General features: G+C 35.5%; 1 protein-coding gene across 3 annotated transcripts; it reads left to right on the forward strand.

Annotated features, from left to right (window-relative positions):
- The first annotated feature begins 10,661 nt into the window (after positions 1 to 10,661).
- Positions 10,662 to 15,568, forward strand: LOC21409572 (pseudouridine kinase). 3 transcript variants are annotated; one of them, XM_024165504.1, is made up of 9 exons: positions 10,662 to 10,887; positions 11,024 to 11,152; positions 12,030 to 12,132; positions 12,863 to 12,910; positions 13,179 to 13,276; positions 13,438 to 13,552; positions 13,668 to 13,747; positions 13,906 to 14,476; positions 15,251 to 15,568. In XM_024165504.1, exons 1-9 carry the CDS (start codon positions 10,741 to 10,743, stop codon positions 15,307 to 15,309), a joined length of 1,350 nt encoding a protein of 449 aa, XP_024021272.1. In that variant the 5' UTR covers positions 10,662 to 10,740; the 3' UTR covers positions 15,310 to 15,568. The 3 variants fall into 3 exon arrangements, with proteins under 3 accessions (XP_024021272.1, XP_024021273.1, XP_024021271.1); XM_024165505.1 differs by having other exon boundaries at positions 13,179 to 13,243; positions 13,665 to 13,747; XM_024165503.1 differs by having other exon boundaries at positions 13,665 to 13,747; positions 15,251 to 15,567.

Here is a 15,568-nt window from a genome sequence, read left to right on the forward strand (position 1 = left end):
AATAGCAATCTTTAATATTCAGGGATATTAATGTACAAATCAATTTAATCACATATTAATAGTCAATTTATGATAAATTAGAATAGATTATGTGTACTTTTGTTCAACTGCTTTTGCGGTGCATGACATCTTAAAAAAAATAAAAAAATAAAAAAATACAGTAAATGACGACGAAAAATACACCAAGTAATAAAAAATGTTCTGACAGCTGAGTTCAAAAATACCACTAAATAGTGCTAATTGTCCTTGTTTTCACGAGACAAAACAATATATTTCTGATTACTACTGCCTCGTTCACTTTATAGATTCGAGTTTTCAATTCGAGCTTAGATGTGACATTTTTTAAGAGTTTTTTATTGTAGCAGAAAAGTTATATGTGATATTTTCTGAGAACTTTTTACTGTAGAAACCTAAAACTAAAAACTCGAATCGGTGAAATGAACGAGGCCTGCATTTTTTAAGCGCTACAATGAGCAAAAATATACTTCATCAAGGGGGAATTTTTTTTTTTTTTTTTTACAGGTAAATGTATTACATGCATACAATATCCGAAGTCCGAACTATCAGAAAACTAGATACGTTACACTATAAAATCTCCAAAATAATAATAATAATAATAATAATAACAACGTCGTAGTTAGGAAAAAGCATATTGACACGTAGTTAACCATTACGTGATCACCAAGCCTGATCACCTGTTTTATAATTTCATAATATTGTTTATGTATATGTGTATCTATATATACATATATATACATATATATGTATATATATAGTATTCTACTGGAAACTACGTCAACGGATGTTGTTCGTATTATATATTGCCAAGACACCGAAAGCTGTGACGACTAAGCTCTATCGGACGAGATTCCATAGACTGGTCTATGATATGATCAGTACTTTGTGGTCCACTGGGTTTGGTATGTTGTGGTCATAATGAAATCAACATATTAGAAATCACTTATATAATTAATACATGCATATTTGACTAACCAGTGAAGTTTAAGCTTATCATATTCATTTTTCTCTACTCGCTACGCCTAGAATTAATGAACATATTAATTGTTTTGACCTTTGCTTTGATTCCAATTAATTAGCTAGCTCCCAGTGTTTCAAATTCAACGGCCGGTCCCTTCATATGCAAACGGGCATGTTCAAGAGGAAATCCGAACTTTAAACCTTAATATCAGAGACAAAATGTCGATTTATTATTAGGTTAAATTTGCGACCGCGTTAATCATCACCGTCGTCTTGTCATGTATACAAGTAAGGTACATGGATCAAAATGCATGCTTTCTCATTCACATTAATATATGGGTGCCACTTGGGGGCAGTACTATTTTGTTCCCTCTTTTGCAATTCAATTAAGACTCATGAAGAAAATCATGTTGACGATCGACATTTAACGTGAAACTGACTGTATTTTAAATTCCAAAATCTCCTTGTCACTGTTCTCTTTTGCATATATACACAAATCTCCTTGCCTTTATTTTAATTTCAATAATTCGTGGTTATAATGTTAATACTCAAGTACTTATTTTCTTATTCTCTACTTGACGATGGGAACCAGCAATTGTGTTAGTAAAATTATTAACATTAAGATACACACCTGGTGGAATATTTTTGACTTAAAATTAGGCTAAAGCAATAGAGTCGTGATATTGTGTAGCGGCTTCTTCTGATGATCTGATGTATCAAAAGTTGGAATCTTGTGGAATTCTTTGTATTTTTGTTAGTCAATTAGCTAGTCCCAATCCTACGTTGAGTTTGGCTGCATATACAAGCCACATGAGGCATAGTAATTATATGTGGTGGAAGAAACGGGTTGGAATTGGATATTGGCCATTGTTTGGCTCAAAGGACGGTTTAAAATAACAAAAGAAATAAATAAAAAAGAAGTTCTTATCATATTATTCTGCGAAGAATATTCATAACATGAATTTGGCCAAGTACCCTTTAAGATATATAATTATAAGCACTAAACTAATTATATATAAATGTGTGTGTGTCATGTAGATCTATATCACTTTTTTTGGTTACCAATTTCTTGGATAAGTATTAGGTATTAATTTCAACTTTTTAAACTAATAAAGCAATAAGCAGAAATTCAAAACCATTTAGCCAATAATTAAATTGGCAGCAGACTATTTTGTGCAAGATAGCTTAACTTATAAAACTGGGAGATTGCTGATAATTTCCTCAAAAAGTTTCGTAGGATTAACAAACTCTATTTGGTCTTTACTCCATAGAAGAAACAGTTGCCTAACTGGCTTGCTTTACTTAAATAGTACTAATCCATTGACTTGTATGAGAGAATAGCCATCATTATAGAATCGTCAAATATTTTGACAATACTCGTAGCACATCCACTTCAGTGGGAATATTATTATGTGAGACTCTTCTTCTTCTTTTTTCTTTTTTAATAAGAATATATTGTTATGAGACTCTTATATATTCTCTCTCTCTCTCTCTCTCTCTCTCTCTCTCTCTCTCTTTAATAAGGATTACAATTTTGTTCAATTGAAACAATTATTACAAGCATAGGTCTTTATCTAAAAACTAAATTAAATTGAAATGATAGACTTTAGTAAACAAAATAGTCATTTCATATCGTTTATATTAAATAACATGAAAGGTTTCTTCTTGCGTTCTCTTCGATAGGCGTGCACATACCTCCTTAAAGGAGATAAATGAAGCTTCACAAAAAATTATTTTGGCTCTTTCCAAACGCCCTTAGCCTCGAATATAGGCTCTTTTGATTGATATAATAACAAATCTATTCCCATGTTCATCTTTGTCCGCCTAAAATCTTCTAATTCTGACACTCAAAAAGCTATAAAAATGTAAGCATAAAAAAATTATCACAGCCAGATCATTAAGGTCTGTAAATGAAATAAATTTCTATCACCATTATAGAATATATATTAATATCTAAGTGGAATCATATTTTATTCATCATCCAAATACTAACACTAGAAAATAGAAAAAAAAAAAAAAAAAAAAAAAAAAAAAAAAAAAAAAAAAACGAACAAATCCTACTGGAGAGAGAAATTCCCAAAATCTCCCCCTCCAGTGGGAAAGGACTAAAATTTGGGATGAAAGTGAGAAGAGGAGAAGGAGAAAACAAATACCCTTATAATTAACGACGAGACAAATTTAAGATGTAATTTACAAGCACATAATTCTCACATAATATGATATATCAAAGTCAGCAAAAGACCATAGCCAACCAATAAAGTAATATCCCTATCTCTATGCTTTGAGCATTTGGTACACAAAAATATGGTGGCCATCCTGAAATCTCCTTTCTGAACTATCACTGTATTGCTTGCCAACTTCTTTGCAGTAACCATCATCAAAGCTTTGAACCACTTTTAGACATGATTTTCAAACAAATACATCGTCATCCAAGTTCTCATCAAATCGTCACCAAAGTAGCATTGTTATAATTTTGGTCGGAATTAACTAAAATGCTTGGTCTTGTTAATTAATTTATGAGGACAGAAACTAAAGAAAAAATGTAAAATTGTGAACCTAAAGTTCAGCCTAGTTCAAAATAATAATATTGCTACTGAAATTAATTTGAAGAGAAATTATATATTTCTAATATATCCAAATGATTAAATTAGATGATAATCAAATTCAGATATATAATTTATAGTCAAAGTGCAAATTATTGTTAGAACTCGTGCTGGCGATTGGATTTGGATGAACATTACTCTTTTTCTTTTTCTTTCCATTTGCATAGCCTTTTTTCTCTTTTCCCTTCCATTTAAAATAAATTATCACTCTATATACATTGGCACCAAAATCATGTGCATCTCATGGAATGATGAGAGAGAAGTGTTAATATTTATCTAGTTATTAATAATTGTTGAAAAGAAGGAGCTAGAGCTAGTGCGCCATTAACATTTTCAGGCGCCTGATTAAATTAAACGAGTTAATATAGAAATTAATCTCTTGCTTTTTTTTTTTTTTTGATAAGTAAAAGTTCATTAACGGTTAAATAAAAGGCTACAAAAAGGCAAAAGGCAGAAAAGCTACGAAATCAAGAATAAAGAATAAGACATGCTCATAATTTTTTTTTTTTTTTTGTTAGAATCAAGATCTGTTATCTTATTTTTTTTGTCTCCGTAGCTGTTTTTCTAATTAAATTATGACACCTCGTAAATTACTTAAGTATTTTTAAATTTTTTGTTTTTATTTATGTTGTAGATTCTTAAATTTAAATGAAATGACAATTAATTGGTAGAAAGACAGTCACTAAAACAGGAAAATGAGAATCAAGATCTGTTTTTTTTTTTTTTTTTTTTTTTTTTTTTTTTTTTTTTTTTTCCCACAGACACATATGGAGAACAAAAAGAGCATCACGAAAATCATTGAAAAGTTTCTCCCACCTTTCGAAGAAGCTTTAATTGGATCTGGTCCCACGGAATAAGAAATCATTCGCATCATTCCAAATTCCATCAATAATATAGGAGCAAAAACAGCAGGGATGTTTACATTACCTCACAGGTGACTCTGAATGCATTGTGATGGTACAATCACTATCTTTATGTTTATGAGGTCCAAAGCATTCCGAACGGGATCACACTTCAGAATAAAGTTTTATGTAGTAATATACATATATTAATAAATCATATAATAAGTTTCGCATTATTATATACAGAGTAAATATTGAAGATTGCATATATAATTAATTATTTAATTATGCTCATGAAGTGTTTATATTGCAGGATATAATTTCAAAGGACATTGAAGTGTTTGAATTGTTAATTTACAATCAGGATAAGAACATACTATGAGATTGGCTTTGAGTCTTTGACAGTGAGTTGTCTCAGCCCAAGCCTGCTCACAAATTGGGCTGATGCAAATTCTTTGTTATAACCCAATATGAGAGGGACGAGAAAATTAGCAGGAAGTAATTTAACAATATTTTTCAACTTTTAGGATATGTCTTTAATTCAATAATATTTTTAATACGTTAATTTTATGGCTATTGAAATTATTTCTAAATATTTTCTTTCTGTTATAACTAATTTTAAAGGTAGTTAACAATGGATATGAATGTCTTTACGAGAGAATTACTAACTTCCCGTTTAGTTCGCTGATTTGAGTTTTTAATTTAAATTGAGATGTAATTTTATGTAAAAAATTTTAACTGTAATAAAAAAATTAAATGTAACTGTTTCTGAGAGATTTTTATTATAACAAAATTTAATTTATAAATTCAAATCAATAAAAAGAGTTAAAAGCTCTAAAAAAATATCACATCTCAACTCGGATTGAAAATTTGAATCTGTGAAGTGAACGATAATATCTTTTTACGGGTAACCGGTCCACATGTACGGCAAGGCCTTTGCTGAGCATGTATTTCCTAGTGTGAGAGCAAAATACGTTCTAGAGAGAGAGAGAAGTTTTACATTACAGAGAAATTGAGGATGTGACAAATTTTTCTATCTTTTATTTTTTGGTTTTTAATTTTTTTATTCTTTCCTATCGGTATTGAATTTATGATACGAAAATGATTTCCATTCAATATGAATGCGCCGGATTCTTTAGGCCTCCGGATCAAATCTGATAGTGTACAAAATGTGCGTAATCAATTAGCTAAAAAGAGTGTGACATTGTAGTTGTTCTCTTAGACAATTTTTAATGTAAATACTAATGTCAATTATATATTTAATATTAAAAAAAATGTGATAATTATGTATTTAATATGTTATTTTTATTTGTGTTTTAATGAATGATACTATTTTAAATACTAAATATATTATTTTTACCATAATCATTAGGTTTTAAAAGTTATAAAAGTAGACTTTTAATTTTAAAATAATTTATAAATGCAGCTGTCTCAATGATTAAAAGAAAAAATAAACATAACAACCAATAGCAATGAATGCTAAATTTTCTTATGCTATACTTTAAGGTAAATTTACCACAGTATAAAATATGACAAGTTTGGCACAACAAATAGACTATATTAGAGAGTATTTTTTATCCTCAAATGTTAAATTTGCCATTAGCACAATAATTATAACATTGTATTAAAAATGTTCTTAGTTTTAGCTGTCACGACCCCAAAGATGGGATCTTGATTATTGGGATTTAATTTAAAATTTAACTTAATTAAACTGGACTGTTTAACAAAAATCACAAAAATAAATACATAAATATCAATATAGTTTGCTCTAGAGACTTTCTTTTACAAATAATATTTAAAACAATCCATAAAGTCCAAGAAAAATAGTACAACTCTGGGACAATGTCGACCAATACAGTTTATATACAAAAATACAATACATCTCAGAATTAAAACTGTAAATCCGAAACAAACGTACCGCTTCAAATCTCGCGCATTCAATCCATTGGCATCCACTTGTCACGTTGTAAATCTAAACCGCTAACTCTGGAGGGGGTTTAAAACATTGAAAACATAATAGTAAAAGTGAGCGGAAGGCCCAGTAGGATATAATTTTATAAAACATTGTAAATAAAGGTATTCACGGTCTGAAGACATACACCCGGAACCGATCATCCTTTTTTTAGAAAAAAAAGGAAATACTCACATAGTAGTGGTAAAATATATATATATATATAATGAAAATATGCAGAGCCATAACACCACTAAGCAAGAAGTGAATCCGTACGGGTTTCAAGACCTGCCCCTAAGGATACGATTCCTATATCCCGATCTCTGAGGCCACCAAGTGTTATATCATTTCTTAAAATATTTCATTTTAAGAAATGATACTCTTTAAAATCTCATTTCCAAAATCATTAGAAAACTTAATAGCATTATTCATGTCATTTCCTTTCAAATCATTTTCTTTCAACATGTTTTGTTCTAAAATATTTTCATTGGACAAGCTAACAAGGAAATGGACAAGAATATCCTATCTCTTGGCAATTTAATCTACGGATAACTTCACGTTGTCCAACCTTCTATTCTTGAAGCTCCACGGCTCGCTCTAAACCTCAACGAATCCATTTGATTCGCCTCAATTTACATGCATGGTACCAGTATACGTTTCAACGGAGTGGAATTGGCGCAACCAGAGGTCACCGTTGTGTTCAGCACATCGAAACGAGTCAGGATATGGTCTCAGATCTTCGATCGGACATCGGGAACCTTAAGAACTGAGACCCGCGGGAATCTGGACACCGGCGGTGGCGGGGGGTTTCGGAGCACATTTCCACGGCGGAGCACCACCGGGACACCCCCGGGGCACCCCCGGGACACCCCCGGGTCACCCCTGAGACGCCCCTGGACACCCCAGGGCACCCCCAAGACACCCCCGGGACAACGCTGGGGCACCCCTGGGACACCCCCGGGACACCCCTGGGACACCCCCGGGGCACCACCGCGACACCCCCAGGACATCCCCGGGGCACCCCCGGCACACCCCCAAGGCACCCCCAGGGCAACCCCGGACAACCCCGTGGAACCCCTGGGGCACCCCCGGGACGCCCCCGGGACACCCTTGGGAGACTCTCAGGAGACCCGAGGCAGCCCCGGGGCGGCCCCCATGCACCCCCGGGACACCCCCGGGGCACCCCCGGGACACCCCCGGGGCACCCCCGGGACACCCCCGGGGCACCCCCAGGACACCGCTGGACACCCCCGGGACACCGCTGGATACCCCCGGGGAACCCCCAAGGCACTCCCGGGGCACCCACAGGTCACCCCTGGGACACCCCCAGGACACCCCTAGGGCACTGTTCGCCAAAAACTCTATGCATAAAATGACTCCACGCAAGCGCACGCAATCGAACAAGTAATATAGTAATGAGTAAAGTATCGTCTCCACAGGGACTGAGTTAATGAGGAATTCTATTACAAAAACCAGTTTATCAATATGATTGAGAATAGTTTGAATGCCAAATTGATATTAATTAAGTGAAAAGAATGTATAAGACCAAAGACTGTAATTTAAATGCAGACAAGAGGTAAAAGTCAACAAGATCTGAGCTTAGAGCTGTGATTTAATGATGGATGAAGGCTAGGATTACTGATTTCCCCTCGGTTGCAACTCTGACCACGATTTGCTATACGATTGCTGTAGCAAAGTTCATCTAGTCAACCTAAAATTCTACATAATCATCTTCCGACAGATTTATGCTTGTAATTCCTTAAACCAAACCAACATATTCCTATGTGTTTTAGTTTACAGACCTGACGTTAACATCAATTTTAATGGGTTGTGCAAGATAATAGTATATTCCTATACTATCTCTTACATTATCCAAGCTAGATCTAACTTAACCAACCTTTCCAGAATTAGCTTAAGTTTGTGTTTTCTTACTAAATGATGGCCTGTCACTTAATAGAAAGTAAACAATAAATATGCTTGAATAAACCAGATGAAAATTACATTATCAATCAAAATAGCAAATAGATCTTCATTGCAACTTTGGTTCCATCAATAATCCTAGCTAAGGAATTTAGCTCATGTTTAGTTCAACAAAATCAGAATTAATAACAAATAACAGATCCATAAGGTCTCGGAAAGTAAATACAGAGAGAAGGAGAAAACAGCTAATCTAGAATCTGAGGTCAAAAACCCCTGTATATCCGTGTTGTACTCTTCTTTTCTCCAGCTCCAGCGTCCAAAATCTCCTGTACTCTCTTCTGTCTCCGTTTCCAGCTCGTACAGGAATTCTGCGCGCCTCCCCTTATTTTTCTCCTCTTCTCTGCCCCCTCTGTACTATACTCTCCTTTTCCTTTATATACTAGGGCATGTTGAGGTGCCCTAGTGACAAGTGTATGCATGAGAGTCATGATTGATGGTCTCCCCTCCTGGTGCTCTTACAGCTGTCCCGTCAGTGCTTGAACCACTACCAGCGCTAAAAGACAAACTGCGCCAGCTTGCTAATTTTTGGCTGCTCCTGCTTTTGCTGCGACTTTGCTGCAGCAATGCTATGGCATTGGGGGCATTTCAACATTTGTGTTTTCCACCGCGCTTTTCTCACCAAAAGCCTACGTCAGCACCTCCTGTGGACATCATGCACTAAGTTCCCAGGGTCAATGCAATGAGTTGAATTTAGGAATAACTTCAAAATATAGCAAGATTTCCCATAAATAACGACTTTCTGCCACACGGAAAAAGATTAATAAATGCTATTCAAAATACTAACACAAAGGCATTTTACCCGGAGAATATAAACAAATATTAAGCCTAAAAGTATGCTAAATAACTCTATTTCTGTGAGTTATCAGGCACCGAAGGGACAACCCCGTGACACCCCTGGGGCACCTCCGAAACACCCCCGGGGAGCCCCGGGGCACCCCCGGGACACCTCCAGGACACTCCCGGGACACTCCCGGGGCACCCCCGGAACACACCCGGGGCTCCCACAAGACACCCCCGGGGCGCCCCTGGGACACCCCCAATTACGTTCTCGGGTTTCGGCATTACATCTACCTCTTCATTCGTTACAATCACATCCATCTTTTAATATTATTTCCATGACAACTTTACAAGTTATCGCTGCTCAAGAAAATTATATAAATGTACCTGTGAAAGTTCAATGAACAATGCTAAAAGACACTTCTATCCTCCCTTGCAGGAATATAATCACCATAGCTACTCCTCAAATTTCGTGAAAGTAAACTTCACCGTGCACAAAACTGGCACCAGCCAGTAAAATATTGATACAATTCCTGCGCGTGTAAGACAACTCGTGGAATCACATCCATAAAAGAGTAACGGGGAATTGCAGCAGACGCCTTCTTTAAATTAACATAATTGTTTTATTAAAATAATATTAATAAATAGTAAGAGAGTAAAAATCTACAGTGTTCTAAAGGGTGTATATATTGTTGACGGTGAAACTTCGTCAATAGAAATACACCGGATCACCTTTTGGTATCCCGTGGGGTTACCGGTTAGAAATTAACTGTATATTTGAAATTATATTATGAAGTGTTTGTTATGTTTTGTGAGCATGAATATATCACTTGAACAAGAGGGCACACGGGATTTATAGTGGTTCACTCTGTTAATGAAGAGCTACATCCACTTGTGTATGATATATTTATTTTGGACTCTCTACGATTTACATGCACGTATGCTCCATCTTCTCATCCTTTTTCAAAGAACTCTCCCTTTTTGGCGTATGGGGCTTTGCCTTTTTTATAGCCCAAGTTTTCTTCGTGGGAGGTTTTCCTTCGTAGGTGGAAGTACTCGAGTGACCTACTTTCTAGGCTAAGACCGTAGCCCACTAATCACTTTTGGACTGTTCACTCAGCCATTAGGTCTTCTATTACGGCTCTGTAAATTCATGTAATCTCTTGCTACCCACTGCATGGCGGTTTAAGGGTTTGTAATTAATGCCCGTATTGTAGACGTATCCCACTCCTAGACGCAACTTATGGTGTCAGGCATCTTCCTCTCGGTGTCTGTGCAGCGCGGATCTTATGCCCTTTTTAACATTTTCAAAGGTTTTGCATAAATTCGACGTCACAACGGGTCGACGCCCTAATTTGGGCATTTCTTTGCTGCGTCAAGGATAGTCGAACTCTTAGCGTCGAGGGTGATCGATGTCCTGGCGTCGAGGGTGGCCACCTTTGGAGGAGAGGTAAGACCATCAACCCTGTCACTCATTTTTTCCTATATATATATATATATATTTTTTTTTTTTCATCGTACGGGTATTACGCCAGACTTCAGAGGTTCAACAGGAAAAAAGAAAAAAAAAAAAAAAAAAAAAGAAACTTGATAGTTTATTAGTCGGCTTATGTTTAAAGTTAAACTCTTAACACACTGTGTGTCGAATCCGAAAGAAACGAAAGCCCGAATGGAGGAGAGCAGTGCTCGGAGAAGATTGGATTGTATTACTCGTCACCTTTCACTTCCCCATAAACCCAACAATGTTTTTCAGCCGGTCAGCTTTTTTTACCCTTTTTTTTCACTATTGTTTTTGTTTACAAAAAAAAAAAAAAAAAAAAAAAAAAATTGGGAAAAAAAAAAAAAAAATTGTGCTGATTCTCGTAATTCCAAAATTTGTTGTTGCTTGAAAGGCGTTATTAAGTGGTGGACAATTGAAAAATTCGGAAATGGAACCTGTGATCATAATAGGGGGTATGGTGTTGGACATCCATGCCACTCCTTCAATCTCCGCAGTTCCCAGAACCACTACTCCTGGGAAGGTATTTACTTTATCACCCTTTTCAGAATTTTGGTTTTTGCCATTATGCAACATATTAGAGAAAGAGTATTGATATTGTATATGTTGTTACCTATACTTGTATTAGGAAATCTCTAGATTTGGTTGTTTAGATAACTTACCTTATTCTGTGATTGTAATTTATATTTATTTAGAGCTCATTTATAGTTGCTCCTCATCCTTTTCCTAGTCTGTGGATGTAGGGATAATGCTGAACTACGTTAAATCTCTTTCTATTCTCTTCTTCCTTTTATTTTCTTCTTTAACTGTTGTCACAACATTTGTTGTTTTTTGGTAGAATTTATGCAATATGTGATGATACAACAGTCGGTAAACATAGTGAAATTAGCTCAATTTCATGAAGGAAGTCCAAGTCAATGAAAAAGTTGATTGTCCAATTTTCTTCAATTTCGGAGAATAAGATGAACAATGCCCATTTGGATAATGGTAGATTATTAGCTGAACTTGATGAGTATTTCTGCAATGGTACACATGATGAAGAATTTTGTCATGAATATCATAAATGCGCATGTGTTAAAATTACGTAAGTTCTGTAAAATTGAAACGGATGTTTTGTCCCCGCTTTTCTATCCCTTAGAAGTTAGATTTCAATTTCGTGATTTGTCATGGAACTGTTTTTTTATGATGTGTATCATTTTTCTTTCCCATTTTGTAAGTGTACAAATTAGCCCACAAGTAGCTAATTTCTCTTAATTGTGGCTTCAAGTTCTTGCTTGAATTGATGTGGAACTTGTTTCTGGGCTGGTGTTTAAAAGGGTCAATAAGAAAACCTGCGCTATGCGAAAGTACTTGCTTTATTAGAGATTTTGCTTATGCTTACATAGGAACCTTCTGTTTAGGTAAATTATGTACTAGGTGGTGTGGCAAGAAATGTTGCCGAGTGCATGTCAAAGCTTGGAACAAAACCTTTCATGATTAGTGTTGTGGGTTTTGACATGGCAGGTAATTTTCGTCCCGTATGAATTTTTGTAGTTTTCGAAATTCTGCAAACTAGGACTGTGGTTAACAGACAAGGTAGCATGAAATCTCCCATTTAAACTCTTATTATTTTCTTGTATCTGAAAGAAGAGGTAAATGATTCTAAGTTTAGAAATACTTTCAAGTGGAAGGATTGGAGTTTGTCAGTAAAATCTGGAAATATACGGCCGTGTTTGGAATTGATCATGTTTTTGTTTTTCACGTTTTTCGAGAAAGAAAAAATGAAAACGTTTCCAAAACATTATTTGGCGCAATAAAGACAAAAAGCGGAAATGAAAACAATTTTTTGATTTAGTGTAAAATGAGAGAGAAATAAAAAACGACTTTTAGTCGTTTTTCATTTTTTGTTTTTGTTTTCTCCTCTCTCGAGCAGAGAGAGAGAGAGACATTAATGGGTTTTTTTACACTGAAAACAATCTCTTAATAAAACTACTAAACGCATTTTCAAAAATGATTTCTATTTGAGATTGAAAACGTTTTCATTTTCAATTTGCAGGATTAATATCCCAAAACTAGGGATGTTTCATAGTCCAAATGAGTTGTAGAAATTAGTGTTTAATGCTTATGAGGAGCTGACATGCATTTATCCTGTTATTTCCACCAAATTATTCGGTGGTCATAACCGCAGTTGCATAGACTAAGTATAGTTCCATGGTCGCCACTGAAACTGATAGTTTGTTCTCTCCTTGACCAGGAAATTTATTGTTGGAACACTGGAAATCCGCTGAACTATCTACAAAAGGTCATCAAGTTATATTTTTAATTGTACCTTTTGACTATTGAGACTTTTATGTGTAGATAACTCCGAGTTGTATAATCTTATCCTCTCTCACGTTAGAAAAAGATGTTTCATCTCCACTTCAGAATTTGAGCCAATCTAAAGAGCCTTTACTTGTTAGTTCGAAGTTTGACTCAGCTGTGACACAAGTCTGCAATTTTTTCTGCAAGTCTTTACGATGTATTTAATTCAATACTAGTCTATTTATTTGCAAAGTTGGTTTTTTGTGTAGGAATTCTGAAGCGGCAAGATATCAACACTGCTGTTGTAAGCAATATATTTGATAACAAGGGAGAGGTGAGCGCTGGAGTTGCGAGTGTGGAAGCTATTGTAAGTTGTTAATTTGGTCGATTACGCTTTTGATTGATGAGACCAGTTTAGCGAGTGTGGAAGCTATTGTAAGTTGTCAATTTGGTCGATTAAGCTTTTGATTGATGAGACCGGTTTAACTAACTACAAACTTTAATTTTTCCATGGTGAAACTGCCACAGGAAAAATTTCTTACACCTGAGTGGATCCAGCGATTCAAGAGCAATATACTTTCAGCTTCTGTGTTGATGGTCGATGCAAATCTGAACCTTCAAGCTCTGGAAGCTTCTTGTCAAAGTACTTCCTCCAGTTTTTCTCTAATAGTTTTTCTTCAGTTACAGTCGATTTTCCTTTAGTTTTCACCTTTTTTTATACATTGTTGTTGGTTCTTCTTCTTCGTGCTTTTCAGTAGCAGCATTGTCTAAGATTCCTGTATGGTTTGAACCTGTATCAGTTGCAAAATCTAGAAGAATTGTGTCAGTTGCCAAGTATGTGAGTGTTGCAATTTTCACACTTGAACTGTAATCTATATATACGACAACTCTCCTCTTTCGAGGACACAGGAATCTTGAAACATTTATTTTCTTCGTCTAAAACTCGTGAAAGTTGCTTAAATCTTAACAAAAGGGATTATTGTGCCTTTTCTACAGGTATCATTTGCTTCTCCTAATGAATATGAACTTGTTGCTATGGCGAATGCTTTATCTGGTGGAAACATGTTTTCCTATTCTCCAAGTCAAAGGGACAATAGCAGGGATAAGTTGTATATAGAATCTTTGTTCCAGATGCTAAAACCTGCAATCTGGGTTCTGCTTGAAAATGGTATCAAAATTGTTATTGTGACCCTTGGTCCGGACGGAGTATTCTTATGCTCTAAAGGAGGTCCAAGGTCAATGGGAATCATTCATGAAGAAATCAAAAGAAGTTATGCCAATGGACACTTATACAAAACTGTGACTGCAGCCTGTCCATTGAATCGGACCCTCAATTCTCCCAAGACTGAGAGCAGCTCTCTTCTATTTGCCGTTCATTTTCCAGCGGTTCCTGCAACGGTCATGAGGCTTACCGGAGCTGGTGATTGCTTAGTTGGTGGCACACTTTCTTCTATTTGTGTCGGTTTGGACATTATGCAAAGTGTGGCAGTTGGCATCGCAGCTTCAAAAGCTGCTGTTGAGGCAGAGACTAATGTTCCCCGCGTTTTCAATTTGGCTGCAATCGCAGGTATGACTTTGAAGTAGTCATACTTTATGACAATTCTTGTCAACTCATCAACGCTCCATTAAGTAATACCTTTTCTTAGTGAGGAATTGTTAGAATAGAAAACCAACATTCACCCACCTTCTAACAGTTTTAGCTTATTTGTTGGCCCTTAATATGTTTCGGGCATTTAGGAAAAATGAAAAAACCAACCAAACCCCACCAGGAAATATGAAAAAACCAACCAACCCCAACCTCCCCAGTGTTTAAAAAAAAGGCATAAATCTGGGCATTTCTCTAATCCTCTCTTAGGGCCCGTTTAAAAGGTATACTCAAGTCATGATTTTTAATTCTGACGTTTAAAATTTAAATTTTTTATAAGAAGAAAACATTGTAGCAGAATCATTTGAGTTTGAGTATGTGAAACAAATAGCCCGTTAACTATTCACGTGTTGGACTTTTCAATTAAAATTTGCATATAAAAGTTAGGTTGGTCTGCTTTGGGAGAAAATAGTAAACTAACTGGAAAGAGGTGTGCGTGATTATTTCTACCAATTTGCTTGCTATAAACTCATGATATTGTAAACAAAGCTAGTTTAATTCTTCAAGTATTAAACGTTGAACTCTCACTGACATCCCAAAGCAATACGGTTGATTAGAGCTGTATAAAGATTCTCTTTTTTTTTTTTTTTTTTTGGTGAGCTTTCATTGAAGCAATCGTACTAATTGGCTTTTTCTGGTTTAAGAAAAATACGGACTACAAGCTTTGTCTTATTGATGTGTATCTTTCTTATGCAGATGATGCAAGGTTGGTTTTCTCTGCAGCTAAAGTTGTGTGCCATGAATCCATGCTCTGAATTTTGCAAGTTTTCAGCTGTGCAAGCTGCCATAGTTCAGATTTCTTTCGCCCAAGAACCGAGAAATCATGTGCTCAAGAACGATGAGGAAAGTACAAAGAACGAGAAAAGTGGCCCTTTTTTCTTCTTTTCATTACTCAGTATACTTCTTTGTGATTCTAAGGAAGAGAAATGCTATCGTCTCTGGGTAATAATCATCGTTATTTTACCTTGAGAAAAATTGTGCCATTATTGTACAGTTAAAAAGAACTTTTAATTG

This window comes from Morus notabilis, unplaced genomic scaffold (assembly GCF_000414095.1).
Source record: "Morus notabilis unplaced genomic scaffold, ASM41409v2 Scaffold115, whole genome shotgun sequence".
NCBI classification, from domain to species: Eukaryota; Viridiplantae; Streptophyta; class Magnoliopsida; order Rosales; family Moraceae; genus Morus; species Morus notabilis.

Bases quoted from the DNA above. Each gene is read 5' to 3' on its own strand.
- LOC21409572 (XM_024165503.1), top strand. From the start codon at position 10,741: ATGTTTAAAGTTAAACTCTTAACACACTGTGTGTCGAATCCGAAAGAA. The intron at 13,748-13,905 runs GTGAGTGTTGCA...CCTTTTCTACAG, and splicing joins TTGTGTCAGTTGCCAAGTAT to GTATCATTTGCTTCTCCTAA. The intron at 14,477-15,250 runs GTATGACTTTGA...TTTCTTATGCAG, and splicing joins CAATTTGGCTGCAATCGCAG to ATGATGCAAGGTTGGTTTTC.